The sequence below is a fragment of the Dermacentor andersoni genome, chromosome 11 (genome assembly GCF_023375885.2).
Source record: "Dermacentor andersoni chromosome 11, qqDerAnde1_hic_scaffold, whole genome shotgun sequence".
Classification (NCBI taxonomy): Eukaryota; Metazoa; Arthropoda; class Arachnida; order Ixodida; family Ixodidae; genus Dermacentor; species Dermacentor andersoni.
Window position 1 is genome coordinate 118,918,805 of NC_092824.1, and position 15,771 is coordinate 118,934,575.

The window sequence follows — 15,771 nt, forward strand, 5'->3', positions numbered from 1 at the left end:
TGAGAAGTTGGTTGCGAGATAAAAAAATGTTCCTATTTGAACCCAGTAGCAACAGCGCGAAGCAAGCTATAGTCCGCCAAACCGAAGCTACCATGTACCCGACCACCATGCACAAACAACTCTCTCACTGCGCTCTCCCACTCTTCTAGACTCTCTCTTGCTCACTTTCACAATGGGTGTTATAGCGGCTATCACATAGCACAAGAGGCGACCCGTTCTGAGGGTGGGTGGGGGCTTGTAATGTTGTATTATGTAGCGCACGAGGATTCTTGGACGTGTTAGGGCCTAGGGGGGCAGCTGATGCGTTGACGCAATGCTGAAGAAATTTGTACGTTTTGTTTTCTGTCACAACGGGGAACTTTTTTCCCGCCGCTCAACGGCGTATGATCGCTATTCGCTCCATCTCGACAGATCTTCGAAGGAACCGCGACTTTCACCGATAATGCGGTTAAAATTTTAAAAGCTCGCATATACAGACAAATCAGACTCTGTCGATTCACATTGTATGAATATAAGAAAAGGCAAGTCGTTTCAATACGAAAGGAAACGTGTAATGAATATGGACGTGGAAGATGAATATGAAAGGAAGGAGGGATTTCCGTTCAATGCCCGTACATGTTCTAGTATGTCTTGCAGACTACAGCACATAAGCGGACGAAGACGAAGGATGGTGTAACTGACACAAACCCTTTTGCGTAGTTCTCTGTGGTTTTGTTAAGCCTACACTACACCCGATCTGGTTCGGTGGTATAGTTAGCTCAAGTGAATTTCAACCAACTCTATTGCGTCCGTTACGCTCTTCTTCGGTCATTCTTGGCGGCAAACGCACTTGGAACAGGGCCACATACGTAAGCGATATGCCCATAAAGTGATAAATGCACTGGTCCAGTTTCTGAAGTTGACTGACCGCATGCAGAGAGCGATTGTATGTTCAATGTGCGTCTCCGGACAAAGCAGCACTTTCAGTGTTTTCCCACATTTTGCATACCTTAACCCCTTCCCCCCTGTGTAGGGTAGCGGTCTGGTTTATTTCTACTCTTTCTATCTCTTCCTGCTCCTTCGTTTTCGTTCTCCCGGTCCTTGAGCCTCGAATTGGAAAAGGACTGCGGGACAGGTTCTTCATCGCGAAAACTATGTAACTATAGTGCAGGAGAAAATGAGGTTTGAAATCGCACATCTGCAGGAATCAACGTTAGAAAAAGGTACCAAATGTTCCTTCTTAGACTTTCGCTGAGTGGACGTAAAGACAAGTCGACATTGTGGCAAGACACCTGTCACCTGCGTCTCCTCAGAAGTTAATTGTTAGAGGCGCGTCAAAAAAAAAAAAAGAAATAGAGAAGAAAGACATACACAACACACGCTCTGCTGAATTGCCGGAACTACGGGTTTCTTGAAAAGTTCGGCTTAGTGGCACTTACTACGCCTTTCGCCCACATTAGCTCGCGCAGTTAACTGATGTCGGTGGGAAGCGTGTTCCGTACGGAAAGAAAAGGTGAGCTTTTTCGAGCGCGACGGTAATTAGCTTTCAGCGAAATCGAAATGGAAGGAGCGGGGGGATAATTCGATTCGTACGGCGTTTCGCATATTCGCCGCTCGGCCCGTTCGCACTCCCGTAATAATAGGCCACGCACTTTCCGTATAGCCTATAATAAAAGATAGTAAATCTCAACGCGAAGAAAGGAAGAACCTGTAAAACGTAGGCACTCTTCCTGCGTGCTAATATTTACGAATCAGCCCATGGCTCTAATTGGCTGCCGCGGCCTTATGCGTACGCCGCTTGCATTTCCGCTCCGACGTTACTTTCTTTTTTAATTTTTTTAAGCAGCTACGCGAGTGAGCTCCCGCGTCGTCGACGAATTCGTAGCCGCTGCCTGCAAACAATATTTCCTTCGGGCGAACCGCTGCGTACATTAGAACGACGAAAAAAAAAAAACACGAAATGTTAGAAACGCCCTGCTTCGAATCTACACGCCTCGGTTTTACTAGCCGTGACCGCAGCGACGACTTCTCAGTGGTTTTCTGATCGCGTTGCAAGTTATTGAGCTCCGTTTCTTCTTTTTTTTCTTTCGGGAGCGTGGAAAATCGATACGTATATAACCGCGTTGGAGGAAACGCAGGATGTCGTTCTATTACCGTGACGGCGATATTCTTCTTTTTTTTTTATCGGGGATCGTGATTTTTGAGTATTTTACCCAGCGGTCTGGTTATCATCATGCTTACGTCGCACGACTCTGTGGCCGTACGCGTTCGTCGCGATCGACGACTCGTTGCTCGAAGTGGATGTCAAGGTTACACACGTGCGTACAGTGCATGCGGGCGGGCCCGGCTTCGCCAGTGCGCTGCCCTTGTCCTATCTCGCCAGCGTTGGCTTGGCTCCCACGTGCTAGCAGCCGCGTGTGCAATTGACGACAACGCGCAGCTACACGCCGAGCCGTAGTTACCCGTATGTGGAACCGGGCGTGACGCAAACGCCATGCTCGGTATTGGTAGTCTTCGAGTGCCCATGTCTATGTTTATATACGTGTACGTGCGCAGGGCGTCCCAGCTATCGTGCACCAAGATTTTAAAATATGCAATGCCATGTAGCTGGATAGAACCAAGGTAATCCTGGTTGCCGTCGCTTGGAGACACTCAGATTTATTTTTTGCATTCCGTCTAATTACACCATTAGTGTTAATTACTTATTGTACTTCTAAGATATTATAATTAGATAAAAAGTATCAATGAGTATATTCTAGAGCAATGTGAAAATCTCCCGGTACGACTTTCTATTGCTCAATACGTGCTACATAAGAGTGATTTTCCGAACGTGATATAAGTTTGAGAATATTTGAGAAGTTGAATAATTAATTAAGTCTCATTATATAATTAGGCGGAATACAAAAAAAGAATCTGAGTATCTCCAAGCGACGGCAAACATTACCTTGGTTCTGTCCAGCTACGTGGCGTTTGCGCATTTTTTAAAATCTTGGTGAATGATAGTTGGGACACCCTCTCTATATAATATGTACATTACTACCTCTGCATCCAAGAACCTGAGAAGCCATGCAATATGGCCCTCATGAATGAAGTTTCACTTCTGAAACTGTTGGCAAATAAAAAACTATCGGCAGGTTTTCTCATTGAGACGTTGGCCTCGGGCTGACGCTTCTGCTCGCCGATTATCGATCACGTCTTTTTGAATAACCAGTGACCACTGTGCCTGCAATTGTTTTGTCGGTACCAGTCAGAGTGAGGTGTGAGAGAAGAGAAACCAAGGATGACAAAGGCAGGAAGGTCAGCTAGACGAACATCCCGTTTGCTGCTATACAGAGTAGAGGTATAGGAAGAAAAGTAATTAGAAGAAAAAATGTATCCGGCGATCGCGATACTACGTACCTAATGCGAAATTTGAGCGCAGCTCGATACGTGTTTTCATTTCGCCACATACTGATGCAAATAATTTGATACCGAAATCGCCGCACCGACTGGCAGTGGGCCAGTGCCGTCGGCGCCTTCGCAGAGGGAGGGGCAGTACGGGAAAGCGCTGACATGCTGAGCGGCATCGGAGCCAGCTGTGGAGGACGACGAAGGCGCGAGCAGCGGCACGAGCGCGTTCGCGCGGTTACGCCGAGGAGCGCCGACGCTCAATCCAGGAACGGGCGCCTGGCTGCGCTCTAAAGGCAACCACCTGGCAACGCCCCATTCATTGTGCCATATATTCATTCGCTGTGCCGTATACATATACATATTCTCTGCGCAGGCAAACCGCGGCGGCAAAATAAGAGCAGTTTATCGCATTTAGAATACGGCATGTAGGTCGACGTTGACTGCAAGGAACTCGGAAAAAAGAAATTAAATTATGGGGTTTTACTTGCCAAAACCACTTTATGAGGCACGCCGCAGTGGAGGACTCCGGAAATTTCGACCACCTGGGGTTCTTTAACGTGCACCCAAACCTAAGTACACGGGTGTTTTCGCGTTTCGCCTCCATCGAAATGTGGCCGCCGTGGCCGGGATTCGATCCCGCGACCTCGTGCTCAGCAGCCTAACACCATAGCCACTGAGCAAGGAACTCGGCAGTGGAGGGTGTTGAGTTGATTTTGGCCTAGTGGGGGGGCTTTCAGTCTCGGATGTACTTTAAGTCGAGCTTGTCGCAATGCGGCTGTTCTCTGTGGTAGTCGAACCCGCAAGCCCGTGCTCAGTACCGGCACGCCACGAGTTGCTGAACCAGTTACGGCGGGAGCGAAACGTGGTAATTCCCATTCGGCGATTTCGTAAATGTGACCAATTAATTTGATTCACTGTCTGTTACCAGACGTTTGACATTCGTTAAATAATGTCTGCCTCTTCGAGAAGTTTAGTTCAAGGAGGGCAATTATTCTATATACCGCATGCGATTTTTAAGAATTCTGTCGTTATTGAGAAAGTAATGTTTGCACTACGTATTTACGCTTTATGGCGGCTGTGATAAAGTCGTACAGGCTAACCTTAAAGTAAATATCTTGTACTGCTATTCCGTAGCTGTACAAAAACATGAGATCATTATTCCCCGATTCTGCACAGAACAAACTGCTTCAACTTGCCGCCTATGCTATTTCGCTGTTTACAAAGAGAGACCCTGGCAAGCTCCAGGTTTTCCTCAGATAAATTGAGCGGGCGAGAAATGGTCAATGGCGAGCCGCCGTAGTGCGTCAAAACAGAAGCCCGCTGTCTTTCAGCAGTTTTTGCTCTGCAGCTAAGCACAAACTTACAAATCAATTTCGCCGCATGTTGCAACTAAATTTATAAATATCTTATAAATATCTTTGCTTGTGGTATGACACGAGTTTCCTTTAATTAAAAACCTAGGAAGAAGTTTCTCGTACGTTGAGCCAACTTGAAGATTCCTTTTCTTTTTAAATAATAAATCGATAGGCACGGGAAGCTTCGCGGGGCGTTGCAGGCTCACTGTTGCTAGAGCATGCTGCCAGAGCATGTGAAAAACCGTCCACGGGTACGACAGCATTTGAATGGCTGTGCAAGTGCTCTCGTCCAGCCGTAGCTGCGGTCGCGGAGTCATTATTTGGCGGCAACCGCGAGTGTGGCGTGCCGGCAGAGTCACACATATAGGCGCTGCCGGAAGGGAACCCAGACCACACGAAGCGCTTGTCTCGTCCTCGGGTAGCACCACGTGTCAAAGTTCCTACGCCGCGCCACAAGCCACCGCGTCTCGGCGGCTCCTTTTATACAGTCCCCATTGTATCTCTCTCTATTCCCTGGCGTGCATTGTTGTGAAACCTGCGAGCCAATCATGAGAGCAGCGTGAATTCCTAGTCGGCATGCTGTACTGCGCCCGCGATCGAGTCGTCTGCTTGCGAGAACGGGAGAAGACGTCACGGCGAATGCAACGTTAAGCTGCCTCGCCATAACGTGCAACTGTTTAGCGTGGTGAAATCCGATGCTGACTGCACTTCGTTCGAAGCAATACACTGGGTCGTATTGCTCCACGTCTTATAAAGAGTTCTCGATTAAGCCGTCTGCCTTCCAAGACAGCCGCACTACGAGCTCCAAGCTGCGGCTATGTCGATAAAAAACGTGCAACACTGCGGCAGCTGACGACAGAGTATTGAATTGTGTACAGTACAGGCACTGCTGCGGCTTGCTGTGCAGTGAGCATTCAATAGCGCCGCCTGCTGCTTTGAAACAGGAGCAGCTGAGAGTTGTTGCGTCGCTAAATACGTCCACCATTTTGTGCAAGCCTGTGCTAACATTACCTATTGGGGAGATCAAGCACTGCGCTGAACAGCAGTGCTTTCTCCGCGGCATTAGCAGCCTCGTACACTGTCCGGCACTGAAGCGGACAACAGTGCAAACTCTACGTCTTGTAATATTAAAAGCACGTCCGCTTTGTGTGTGTGTCATCTTCTTGCGTGCGTCTGTTGTTGCCCCAAAACGTACTGTTCAGCAACCTGTAGTTCTTGTTCAACCTATAGACTCGGGCCCGGCGATTGGAAAGTGCTCACCACTGCTGCACCGATATGTTATAGTGGCGTCTGCTCTGGAGAACAAGAGAAAGGAGATGACTCTTCGAGCTAGGAACATAGTGGCATGTAATATAGGAGGTCTGGGAGCTGACATCTGTGTTTGCTACAAAACGAACAATGTGGGGTCTGTAAGTGCCGAAGCAAGTTGCAACTGACTCTAGTACTTTCACCGGGACTCTTGGACGTCTTGTAGCCTTCATGGCACTGTACATTACTTGAGACACGTACACGGCGTATGGGTTCGCAGCATTGTAAAAAAAAAAAAAAAAGAAACCACGTTCTCGCAGCAGTTCTCACTGCCGCTTTTCGAACGGCTCCAAAACTTCGGCACAGACTGTCCCTCTTTTCCGTTCCTTCCTTCTTTCGTTCTTTCTTTCTTTTATATTCTTCGAAATGCTTGCAGGAATTAGTGTGATTGCACGGCCACGCTGGAAATGTCGTGTCCTTTCGGTCCTAACCGCTAGCACCTTTTTTTTTTCTTTTATTGGAATGTGCTGGCGGGTGCCTTTTGTTCAGTTATCGAGAGCGCAAAGGACTTTTATCAAAGAAGCAGCAATCATGTTTCCACCGCGACTCCGTTTTTATTACATTTGTGTGGGCCCTTTGAAAGAGATCTTGCTTCATTTTACTTTGTCTTTCATCTATAAAGACACTGCGCACTTATGTTGAGGCTGTGTGATATTCCACCTTTTACCGCCCTGATTTTTTCCTCCTTTTTTTTTCCTTTTTTGCCTTTAAAACGGGTTTCCTTTGTTCATTGTCTATATGTTACTATGGAAGCAGAAAAATTCAACTGAACTTTTGTTGACCCACATCAGTCCTTCCTGCTTTCTCCAACCCCTTCAAGGCGCTGTTTGATTCAATCTGTCCCTCTTTCGCAATGAAGCGGCCGGCAGTGACTGAAAGCGGAGGTTATTATTTTTACGTTTCATCGGGGCATTGAAAACATCGCGGGTACTTAAAAGGCACACAGTGGGGATGACCGAGACCGCGCATTTGATGCAACAGCGGCTCATTGCCTGAGCACGTGCTTGAGTGACCACACAGCGTCGTTCAGGAGACAGAAAAAACAACAACGAACAAACAAACAAAGATGTGAGACAGAAAGCTGCGCTTACTGAAGTATCTTCCTCGAGAAAGAGGGTAGGGAAGGTATATGCTGCCGCCTCAGAATTATCGATCGAAATATGATTGATCTCTGACGAATGGTAGGCTGCTTATTTCATTTATTTTCCTGTATCTCATATATGTGCCCTTGGCAGCTGCGGACGCTATGGCTCTGAGCACGCACGTAACAGCGGCAATATCAAGGAAAAAGTAACGTAGAGGAAAGGAGGCCATCAACAAGCATTTTTCGGGGTCCAGAGAAAAAACCGATAAAAAGGCTTGACTCGCTGTCAGTGCCACCCTCTTCATCTCCTATGCATGAAAGTTTAGCTTTGCGGATAGCGAACCATTGTAGCAAGGTATTAAAGCCCCCGTACACTCTGCTCCTAAAGACAAGATGACACAATATTTTACGGCAATGAGTACAGCGAAACTGGTGTACAGAAGAAGATATGCAATAAGCGTAATAAAACGTAACCAGTAAGACAGTGCTTGAAACAACAGTTACAACTATTTCTGTAATTTGCGCATAGAGAAAAGCGATACTAGCAGCAAGCAAAGGCAGTATTATTTTCACTAAATGTGCATATTTATGTGCGGTAAAACTCAACCTAACGAAAAGATTAGCTTTAACGGTACATGTGCACCAGACAATTGCAGTGACTTTCTTGACGGTTTGCGAATGCGAGGAGAACATTGAACACTTATTGTGCTATTGTCCTCAATTTCAAGCACAAAGACAATCTTTGTTCAACACATTGAGGAAATTAGATGATCGTCCTCTGAGTGAACAGACGTTACTAGAGCACTGTCCCGACCGATCATCGGCTCAGAAGGCAGTGAAGGCACTTTTATGCTTTCTCGGAACTTCTGGTTTGCGCGAGCGTCTTTAACTCAAGTGCTGTCCGTACACGTATCTACACCTTCTCTCTCCCTTCTCTCGCTTCTCCTTCTCCCTTCCCCCAGCGTAGGGTAGACAAACAGACTATTGACTGGTTAACATCCCTGCCTTCCTATATTACTCTCTCTCTCTCTCTCTCTCTCTCTCTCTCTCTCTGTCTGTCTTTTGACGGTGACCTTCGTAAGTACGGACGGCTTAATGTTTCTGCACCGTTCACACTGTTCCTGTGAGTTTTGTGGTGCTTCGGTTTCTACAGGCAGAATGCGTTCGAGCAGCAACTAGTTCATCTCTCGCTTCAAAAGCTTGAACTTTCTTTAAGACTGGGCTTTTCTTGATAACTCCGAGCTTGTCCCGTCAGTCGTTTTTCTTCCAAAAACACTCGGGTACAAACTGTTACAGCTAGAATGGTTTCGAAACAGCAGCCAATTTATATTTCAATTTTAACGGGACGCTTTTTCCTGACACTCAAGAACTGGTTGCATCATTCCCAGCAATAATTGGCTCACGCAGAAAATTCCAGTCGTTATGTCGTCTTAGAAGTTGACCGTTTTGTTGACGAGTAAGAAGAAAGCGGAGACTGATAAGCCTCAAGCTTAGAGACGCCGTCATCGAAAGTTTTTCCCCCGAACCTCCGTGCGGAGCCGAGCGAGGAAAAGCGTTGCTTCGAAAGCCGGCTAAGCGTGTTCGCATCATTTCTTTCTCGCCGAAATCCACGCGCAACACTGCAACGGTTCCGCGAGCGATCGGTCTGCGACCGGTGCCGCACCTGCGACCGAGTGCTGCGCGTGATCGAATCACGCGCCAGCTGTGCCGAAAAATCGATGAGCGGTCGCGCTGTGACATGGAAACGCGCGTGCCAACGTTGCCCATTTTCTTCGTCAACTCCGGCAATCTCGTTCGTCGCGTTATCGGGAAAGTGGTCGTGTTTCCGTGTGCGTCCACAGCCTTCGAGAGCTGGACGTGTGCCTTAGACCGTCTGAAAAGTTGGTTTGCGGTAAGCAGTGTCGCTGTTCACAGCCATGAAATATAGAAAGATTATAAGTACCACTTGAGCGGCCAAAATTATACGCACAAAGAACAACGTTAGCTAAATACAAAATTAGCAATGATGTCTAAATAGGTTGAGCAATCGGTCGTAACCAACTTTTTCGCTCGCTTTTTATTTCCGTGATGGCGCGTATGATCGTAAATAATACCGTGCTATTTTATTGTTGTGTCTCTACAGCCATGGTTGGCTGCCGGCGATTTATTAAGTCAAGGAAACAGGTACATAGTAGCGGGCACTAGTTCAGACGTAGGAGGCAGCACTGGCGAGGCGTTTGTTCCGTGAGGCGCACTCGTGACAAATCCACCAGTGCCTTCGCACGCGCCTTTCATCGATGTCGTATTCTGGTGACATATCAGTTGCGTTCATTGGGGTGGCGTAATGATCTACCTTTCGTTTCCATTTCTACCAATGATAATTCTGCACGTCAACTACTGCTTAAGGTCTTGTACTCAGGGCTAACTTTCTGGATGTAGTTAACAAACTATCAAGCGCCCCATTTAATATTTACGAAATACTTGTACAGTGGTCAGTGAACTGGGAGCCGGAAAATACCAGAGCATGCTTACTCACGGGGCAGTTCTTACGCCAGTTCTTAAGAACTTGACTGGCAGGTCTGCAACTTCAAGCCCGAGTTTGCGGTGAATTTCTCATGAATATCACTGGCGTAAGAACTTGTCATTATTGCCATTGTTCCTTACCACTATATATAATTGGCCGGCCAATGACGAACGAAAAGCTTTGTGAAGTCTGCAAAGACCTTAATGGCACCATTAGCCATTAGGGCACATAAATTGCATTGTTGCCTTCCACCCTATTGCCATCGTCATACTTCTTATATTCTTTTCTACCCCAACGCCGCGTATCTAGACTTGACCTGCCCACACGAGTTCATCGGACCAGAAAAGAATTGTTCCCTACCTGTGAATCTTTTTTTGTGTGTGTGAAACCAGTACCTGCTTCATTTGTGCGCGTAGCGACCGGTTCTTCGAATCTCCAGCTCCCCTCCTTCTTGTACCGAGTTCTCCCTTTAGAATTACGCCCTTCGGTCTAATCATCACCGCAGGGATGCCGTGCGGGGATCTTTTTTACGCCCTTGCCTAATCGGTACTCGTCGGGCAGCTCTCTAATGACGTCATCGCTCGGGCATCGGCTGTCTTAAAGGTCCTCCTTCTGTACGTACTGCCACCTCCCCCCCGCCCGCGAAATCCAAGTCCGGCGGGCCTTATAATAGACGTGCCAGCAATAAAAGCAGCGGACGACCAGTCTGGAGATCATGGATCACTCTCGCGGGGACGGTAAATCTCGTTCCCGAGAGCGACGACGAAACAAACAAGTTTTCTCCCCGCACTTATGAAGACAACAAGCGTCCACTTTCGCCCTGTCCTTTGTGTTGGTTGCAGACGAGATGGGCGCGCCAAAGATGGGATTTAGGGGCAGCGCCGCGACCTCCCCGTGAAAACGAGGAGGAAAAGGAAAGGAGGGGAAATAAGTGAAGAGATCTATCGATCTGCTTTTCCTTTCTGGTACAGAGCAGCTTTGCGCCAACGAACACCCTCCGCCAACGGCTCACTTCGAAACCCCGCGCTTGCACACCAACCCGGGCTGCTGTTTCGGCGTCGAGGTTGCTTCTTCCGCATTGCTCTCGCGACTTGTCTTTCGGTGTGTTTGCTTTCTCCCCGCGTCTGGTGACGTCGGCGGTGACGTCACCAGCAGCCTCGACCCAGATAGCGGAAGAGGGGGAAGGTCCCGGCGAGAAAGAACGTAAGGGGGGGACCCGGCTAACTTTCTAGCCAGCGGGATGGTCGCGCTATGCCGCCCGCGGCCCGCGCGGACAGACCTCTGTTGTGGGCAACCCTTTTCCAGGTCTGCTTCTTCCTTTCGCTCGTCGCTTTATATGACGAGAAAGGAGAGGAGGTAACGGAAGCAAGACGATCGCGCGTGCGCACAAGTCTCGACAGAGAGGGAAACGGGTGCATAGTGGCTCTCCACGTGCAGACCCGTATGTAGCTGCGATGAAAGGCAGGGGGTGTGTCTTGTTTTGCTTGCGGAGAATAGCGTAGGGGGTGCGTGACATTGAAACGACATTGAGGCGAAAAATTAGGGAGGGGGAAGATGAGGAGGAGGTTGCGAATGATAGTGCTCGCGGAGGCATTTCACGGCCGCGCCTCGTCAAACGTCGGTGACGGCGGGTCGTTACTTTCGCGTCCATTCAGTATGTTTTGGAACTGTCCATTTGGGCCGTTGAAGTATCGTTAAAACATAATAATAAAGACAGAAACGGTTGTAATGCGTCTGCACTGGACTCTGCAAACGGAAAGACTCTGTGGAAAGAGCAAACACGGTCGGCCAAGGTCAAGGCGCGCGCGTTGTTAAAGGGCGGAAAATAGGCGGCGCGTTTTGTTATTTCCGCCGTCTTTCGTGCGCGCGCGTGAGTGTATCTGCCACGCAAAGGTTAATGTTATCGGTAGCGATGGCGCTTGCGGGCGCACAGACTGCGTCAGCCTACGCACCTGTTCGGGCCAAATGATGGACGTTTGCGGAAGACAAACACGTTAGCTTCGTGGCAACGGTGAAGTTTCCGGCGATGCGCATGTCATTAACTGTGGCAGCTGGGCTGGCAGCTAATGCATCTATAGCATAGACGGGGTGTCCATGCAGGCATAATTTTCCTACAAAACTCACTATAGAGAACTGGCGCTTGCGTCTACAGGAGCTGCAATTATGGCGGTTCATCCAGAACGTGAATTAATTGTGAGTAGTACGCGGATTTGCCCCAACTTCGTCTATCTGGTTCCACATGCATTTGTAACCTTGCAAAGGGATCGCATTCGGTGAAATATTGCGCTACAAGTGCAACAATTCGAACTGATTGCACGTGGGCCCACTGTCTTATCCTGCCTGTAAAAAATATGAGTGTTAGGAAATTTGAAAAGAATAACGTCCCGAAAACGCTTGAAGCCATGAACACGAAGATTAGAGAAATTCAGCTATACTAATCATAATATCCATGGTAGCTGAACGATTGCAGCGCCACAGCAACTACTAGTAATCTTTGTAGGAAGCTTTGTCCGAGAGAGAATGCCATGAAGGCTACGGGCAATGAGGTTGCGAGAACCAAACTCCTTTCCCGGCTTGCTACATCGTGCGTGCGTGCGTGCACGTGCGCCAGCCGAGCTGAATTATGTTGACAGAATTATTGAGGGCCGCGACTATATCGCGATACACTGGCGCACAGTGTCGGCTGCGCGCATCGGGTGTCCGCTGGAGACGTAAACACGTCTCCCAGCAGCTCGAAGGCCGATCTCGGTAGCTTTGCGTGCGATTAATCTTGCGTAACGAATATGACCTTTCGCGAGGAAGACACTAACGTTTGATGGATGCGAGACGTGTCATCGTCGGTCTATTCGTGCCCACTGCTACGAGACGAATGCCTCTCCCAGCGACCGCTTGTTACGCGTTAGCTAACTCCATCCTATACCTCCAGGTTTCCTAAACCGCGCGTACGTGATACTGCATGATAAGGCACGTTGCAATCTGTTGTATACGAAGAACGGAAACGCGTAGTAAATATTGTATTGTTGACGTAAGAAACCAGGACTATTTCCTCGCATAAAAAAAAAGGCGAGCAATATCAGCAGGAAAGCCAGTTATGGTGCTTTCTTAGCCGGCTCATAGGTAGAATTTCTTCCTGAATTTCATCAGTTGGCCTATGTAACTGAGTTTCTTAATCCAAATGTATGTGTAAAAAGTCTGTGACATTGCATAATACGGCATATTGTGTTCTATTCGGCACAAGGAATGGGGTTGCATACAATATATTTTCATGGCTTGCTGGTCAAAAAACAGAATGATGGCCCCAGTGGCAGAAAAAAAAAGAATAGATTAACAGAAGATCTGGCTATAACCTTGATGTACCGGTTATTCGGAGATCTGGCGATAATGTTAATATAGCCGGTTATTCGGCAGCCTATTTGACCCAACCCTTGTCACATAGCCTAATCAACGACAGCATGGGAAGATGGCCACAGTATCACATTATGGGAGAAAAGTCCGCAGTTGAGCAAAATATCTCATTTTTTTTTTCTAAGCAAATTGACCTTCATTTTTTTTTCTTTGTTGAGCACGCCAATGCCACATATATAGGCCAAAGAAATAAAAGCTGCTGCTGTCCACCTGTAATGCGTCCCTCGCTTTGTAACGCCGCCACCGAATTACATGCTCTGATAGAGCATTGACAGCTAGGGTCGTCTGTGGGAGAGCGATGGATGAAAGCGTCAAGCCTGGACACCTCGCGACCAATCTGTTTTTCGTGCGAGTGACAGAAAAACGAGCGTCTCTATAATGCAAAGAGAGCAAAACTGAACCAACCGTGTTGCGTATTCATCGCGTTCTTATATCATCGTAGAGGTTTCGTTACGAACACTACGGGACAATACTGACACGAAAGCCGAGGTTTTCGCGTGAAGTGCTCTGTGATATGGTAGTCTAAATGCAAAGGAACAGTATCATGTGAATACGGGTGAGCGCGATTAGCAATGCTTGATGTCATAGCTACGTAGTGAGTAAAGGCCTAATCTGAAGTGAGTGCATGCAGACGAAAAATTGACCAATAATCGCTAAATATATGAGCCACAAAAGAAGAATGAAATTTTGTCAGCAAGTCCGCAACTAAGCACAAAATATGCTATTGTTGACGTCATTTATTGTGCGACTATGCGATTTAAAAGGATGACAAATCTCGACTGGCCATCATCGTAGAGTCGGTCGCTTTTTAAAAGAACACTTCCTTTCGAAGGGTAACGCGAACAAGGGCTATGCGGTCAGAGCATCGTGATATAACCAACCGCTTTCTTCACCGAATGTTCGTTCATCCAGTAAGTCGCGCCCTGCATAGTATCGGTCTGCCAGCAAAGGAGAGTCGGCGTCCTCGGAGCACAGGCCGCAGTCGCGGCCCGACCTTATCGCAGCGCGTATACACCTCGCCCGCGTGCGACTCGACTGTGTCGTCGTCGTGCGTTGTTGTCCTCTGGCGTCGGGAGGCGTGTGAAACGACACGCAACACCCGTGTCCGCGTCACCCGCGGTGCCGTATCAGTGTCCCCCCTCCGACTCGTGACGTCTGTGGACGGCGAGCGCGTGTCCTTCTTGAAAACTGACCTGAGCGCCGCTCGTGTTCTTATCGATAGCCGCGGCGAAGCCTTGGAACGCTCCTCATAGAACTTTACGAGAAAAGAAGAAAGCGCCGAGAGACACGATGGCTTCCTTTCCCACGGCTGAACGGCGCGGACGCTTTTTCTTAATTTTCTTTTTCTTCAGGACCGATAAGGACGGTTTCCGTTCGCCTCCTCTCTTCCGGATAATTTTATGTCGGGCGCCGTTGCTTGCCGCCACGTCAGGCTGATGTACGAGGATATTACCTTTACCCCTAACAGCTCGGCGCTGTTGATAAGAGCTCCCGGAATTTCCATAAATGGCAGCATTACAGGCTTCTCTCTTTCATTCTCTCTATAAACGCCCACGCTCTACACCACCTATGGAAAAAGATGCTAAGCTTCAAAAGATCGAAACCCAACGTGAGGAAAAGGAACTGGCGCGTGGGAACGGAGTCAGACGTGCACGACCTTTTTTTGCTCTCTTCTGGGCGTGGTTACACGTGCGCGGGGAGTTAGGGTGCGACAGCCATGCGCCTGTGTTTTCAAATCGAAGTTGAGGAGCGCGCTTGGCGGGCCCCTGAGCGTTGCCTGTGCCTTCGCGACGGCGGTGACGCGGTGATGCCCGCACTGACACTCCTCGACGCCGGCCACTGGTCCAAGAAAACTGCGAGGTATTGCTTGTTCGTTTTTGATTCACCTATATTTGCTCGTTTTATGATGTTTACACGCGTCTGGATGTTGTGCGCAAAAACGAAACGCCTAGATGTGTTATCTGGGGCAGTATTATGCAAAGATATTTTCTTTTTTTTCACTTTTCAATCTTCTTGCTCTTTGTCACTGGGTAGCACGAAGCCGCGCCTTCGTAAGTGATGGCTGCGTGGGGTGTTCAGAAATGAGCAGAATCGAAGGGGACAAAAGTCCCTGCATCATATGACCCTGAGCTCATTTCCAGTCTTTATTTTGATAGAGCATTTGCGATAACTTTAGCTTTGGCGGCAGGTCACGACGGCGCATACGGGAGTCTCTTGTTGCCATAAACTGAAAAAGGACACGGAAACTTGAAATATAAGCGTCATTCCGAGCAGAATAGTGCACCTATATGCGAGAAGCGCCGGTATCCCGCAGGAGCTGCGGATGACACAACAACTGTAATCGCTCATGCGGCAACTGTTTGGCTTTCATTTCGCCATTGATTTAATCATCGCGACCGAAGTTCGCGATCCCACCACAGGGCACAGTTTTCTTTTCTTCTAATTTTCAGTGTGTGAGGTTATTATTATTATTATTATTATTATTATTATTATTATTATTATTATTATTTATTTATTTATTTATTTATTTATTTATTTATTCGAGGGATTTGACGCAAGGTACATATGTGCCAAAAGAAAATTAGCAAAAGGGACATCAAATACATGCATTCTTTTTTTTTCCTTTCATAAGATACTAATCCAGCGCTGCATTTTTTCGACGAGGACATACAAAGACTTGACAGACGTCTTTCTGTGCCCTCTTCGAAAAAAAGTGGCATTGGATTACTTTCTTAAGAAAGGAAAAA

General features: G+C 47.9%; 1 protein-coding gene across 9 annotated transcripts in view; it reads left to right on the forward strand.

Moving 5' to 3' along the window:
- The window catches only part of dnc (phosphodiesterase dunce), a 683,519-nt gene that overhangs the window by 610,787 nt on the left and 56,961 nt on the right, over positions 1-15,771 (forward strand). The window contains exon 1 of one of the 9 annotated variants that reach the window (XM_050186086.3): positions 14,716-14,884. The exons of the other annotated variants lie outside the window; for them this stretch is intronic. Coding sequence (XP_050042043.2) covers positions 14,742-14,884 — 143 coding nt within the window. The 5' untranslated portion in view covers positions 14,716-14,741. Of the gene's footprint in view, positions 1-14,715; positions 14,885-15,771 lie in introns of those variants that run through there. 9 annotated transcript variants of the gene reach the window in all.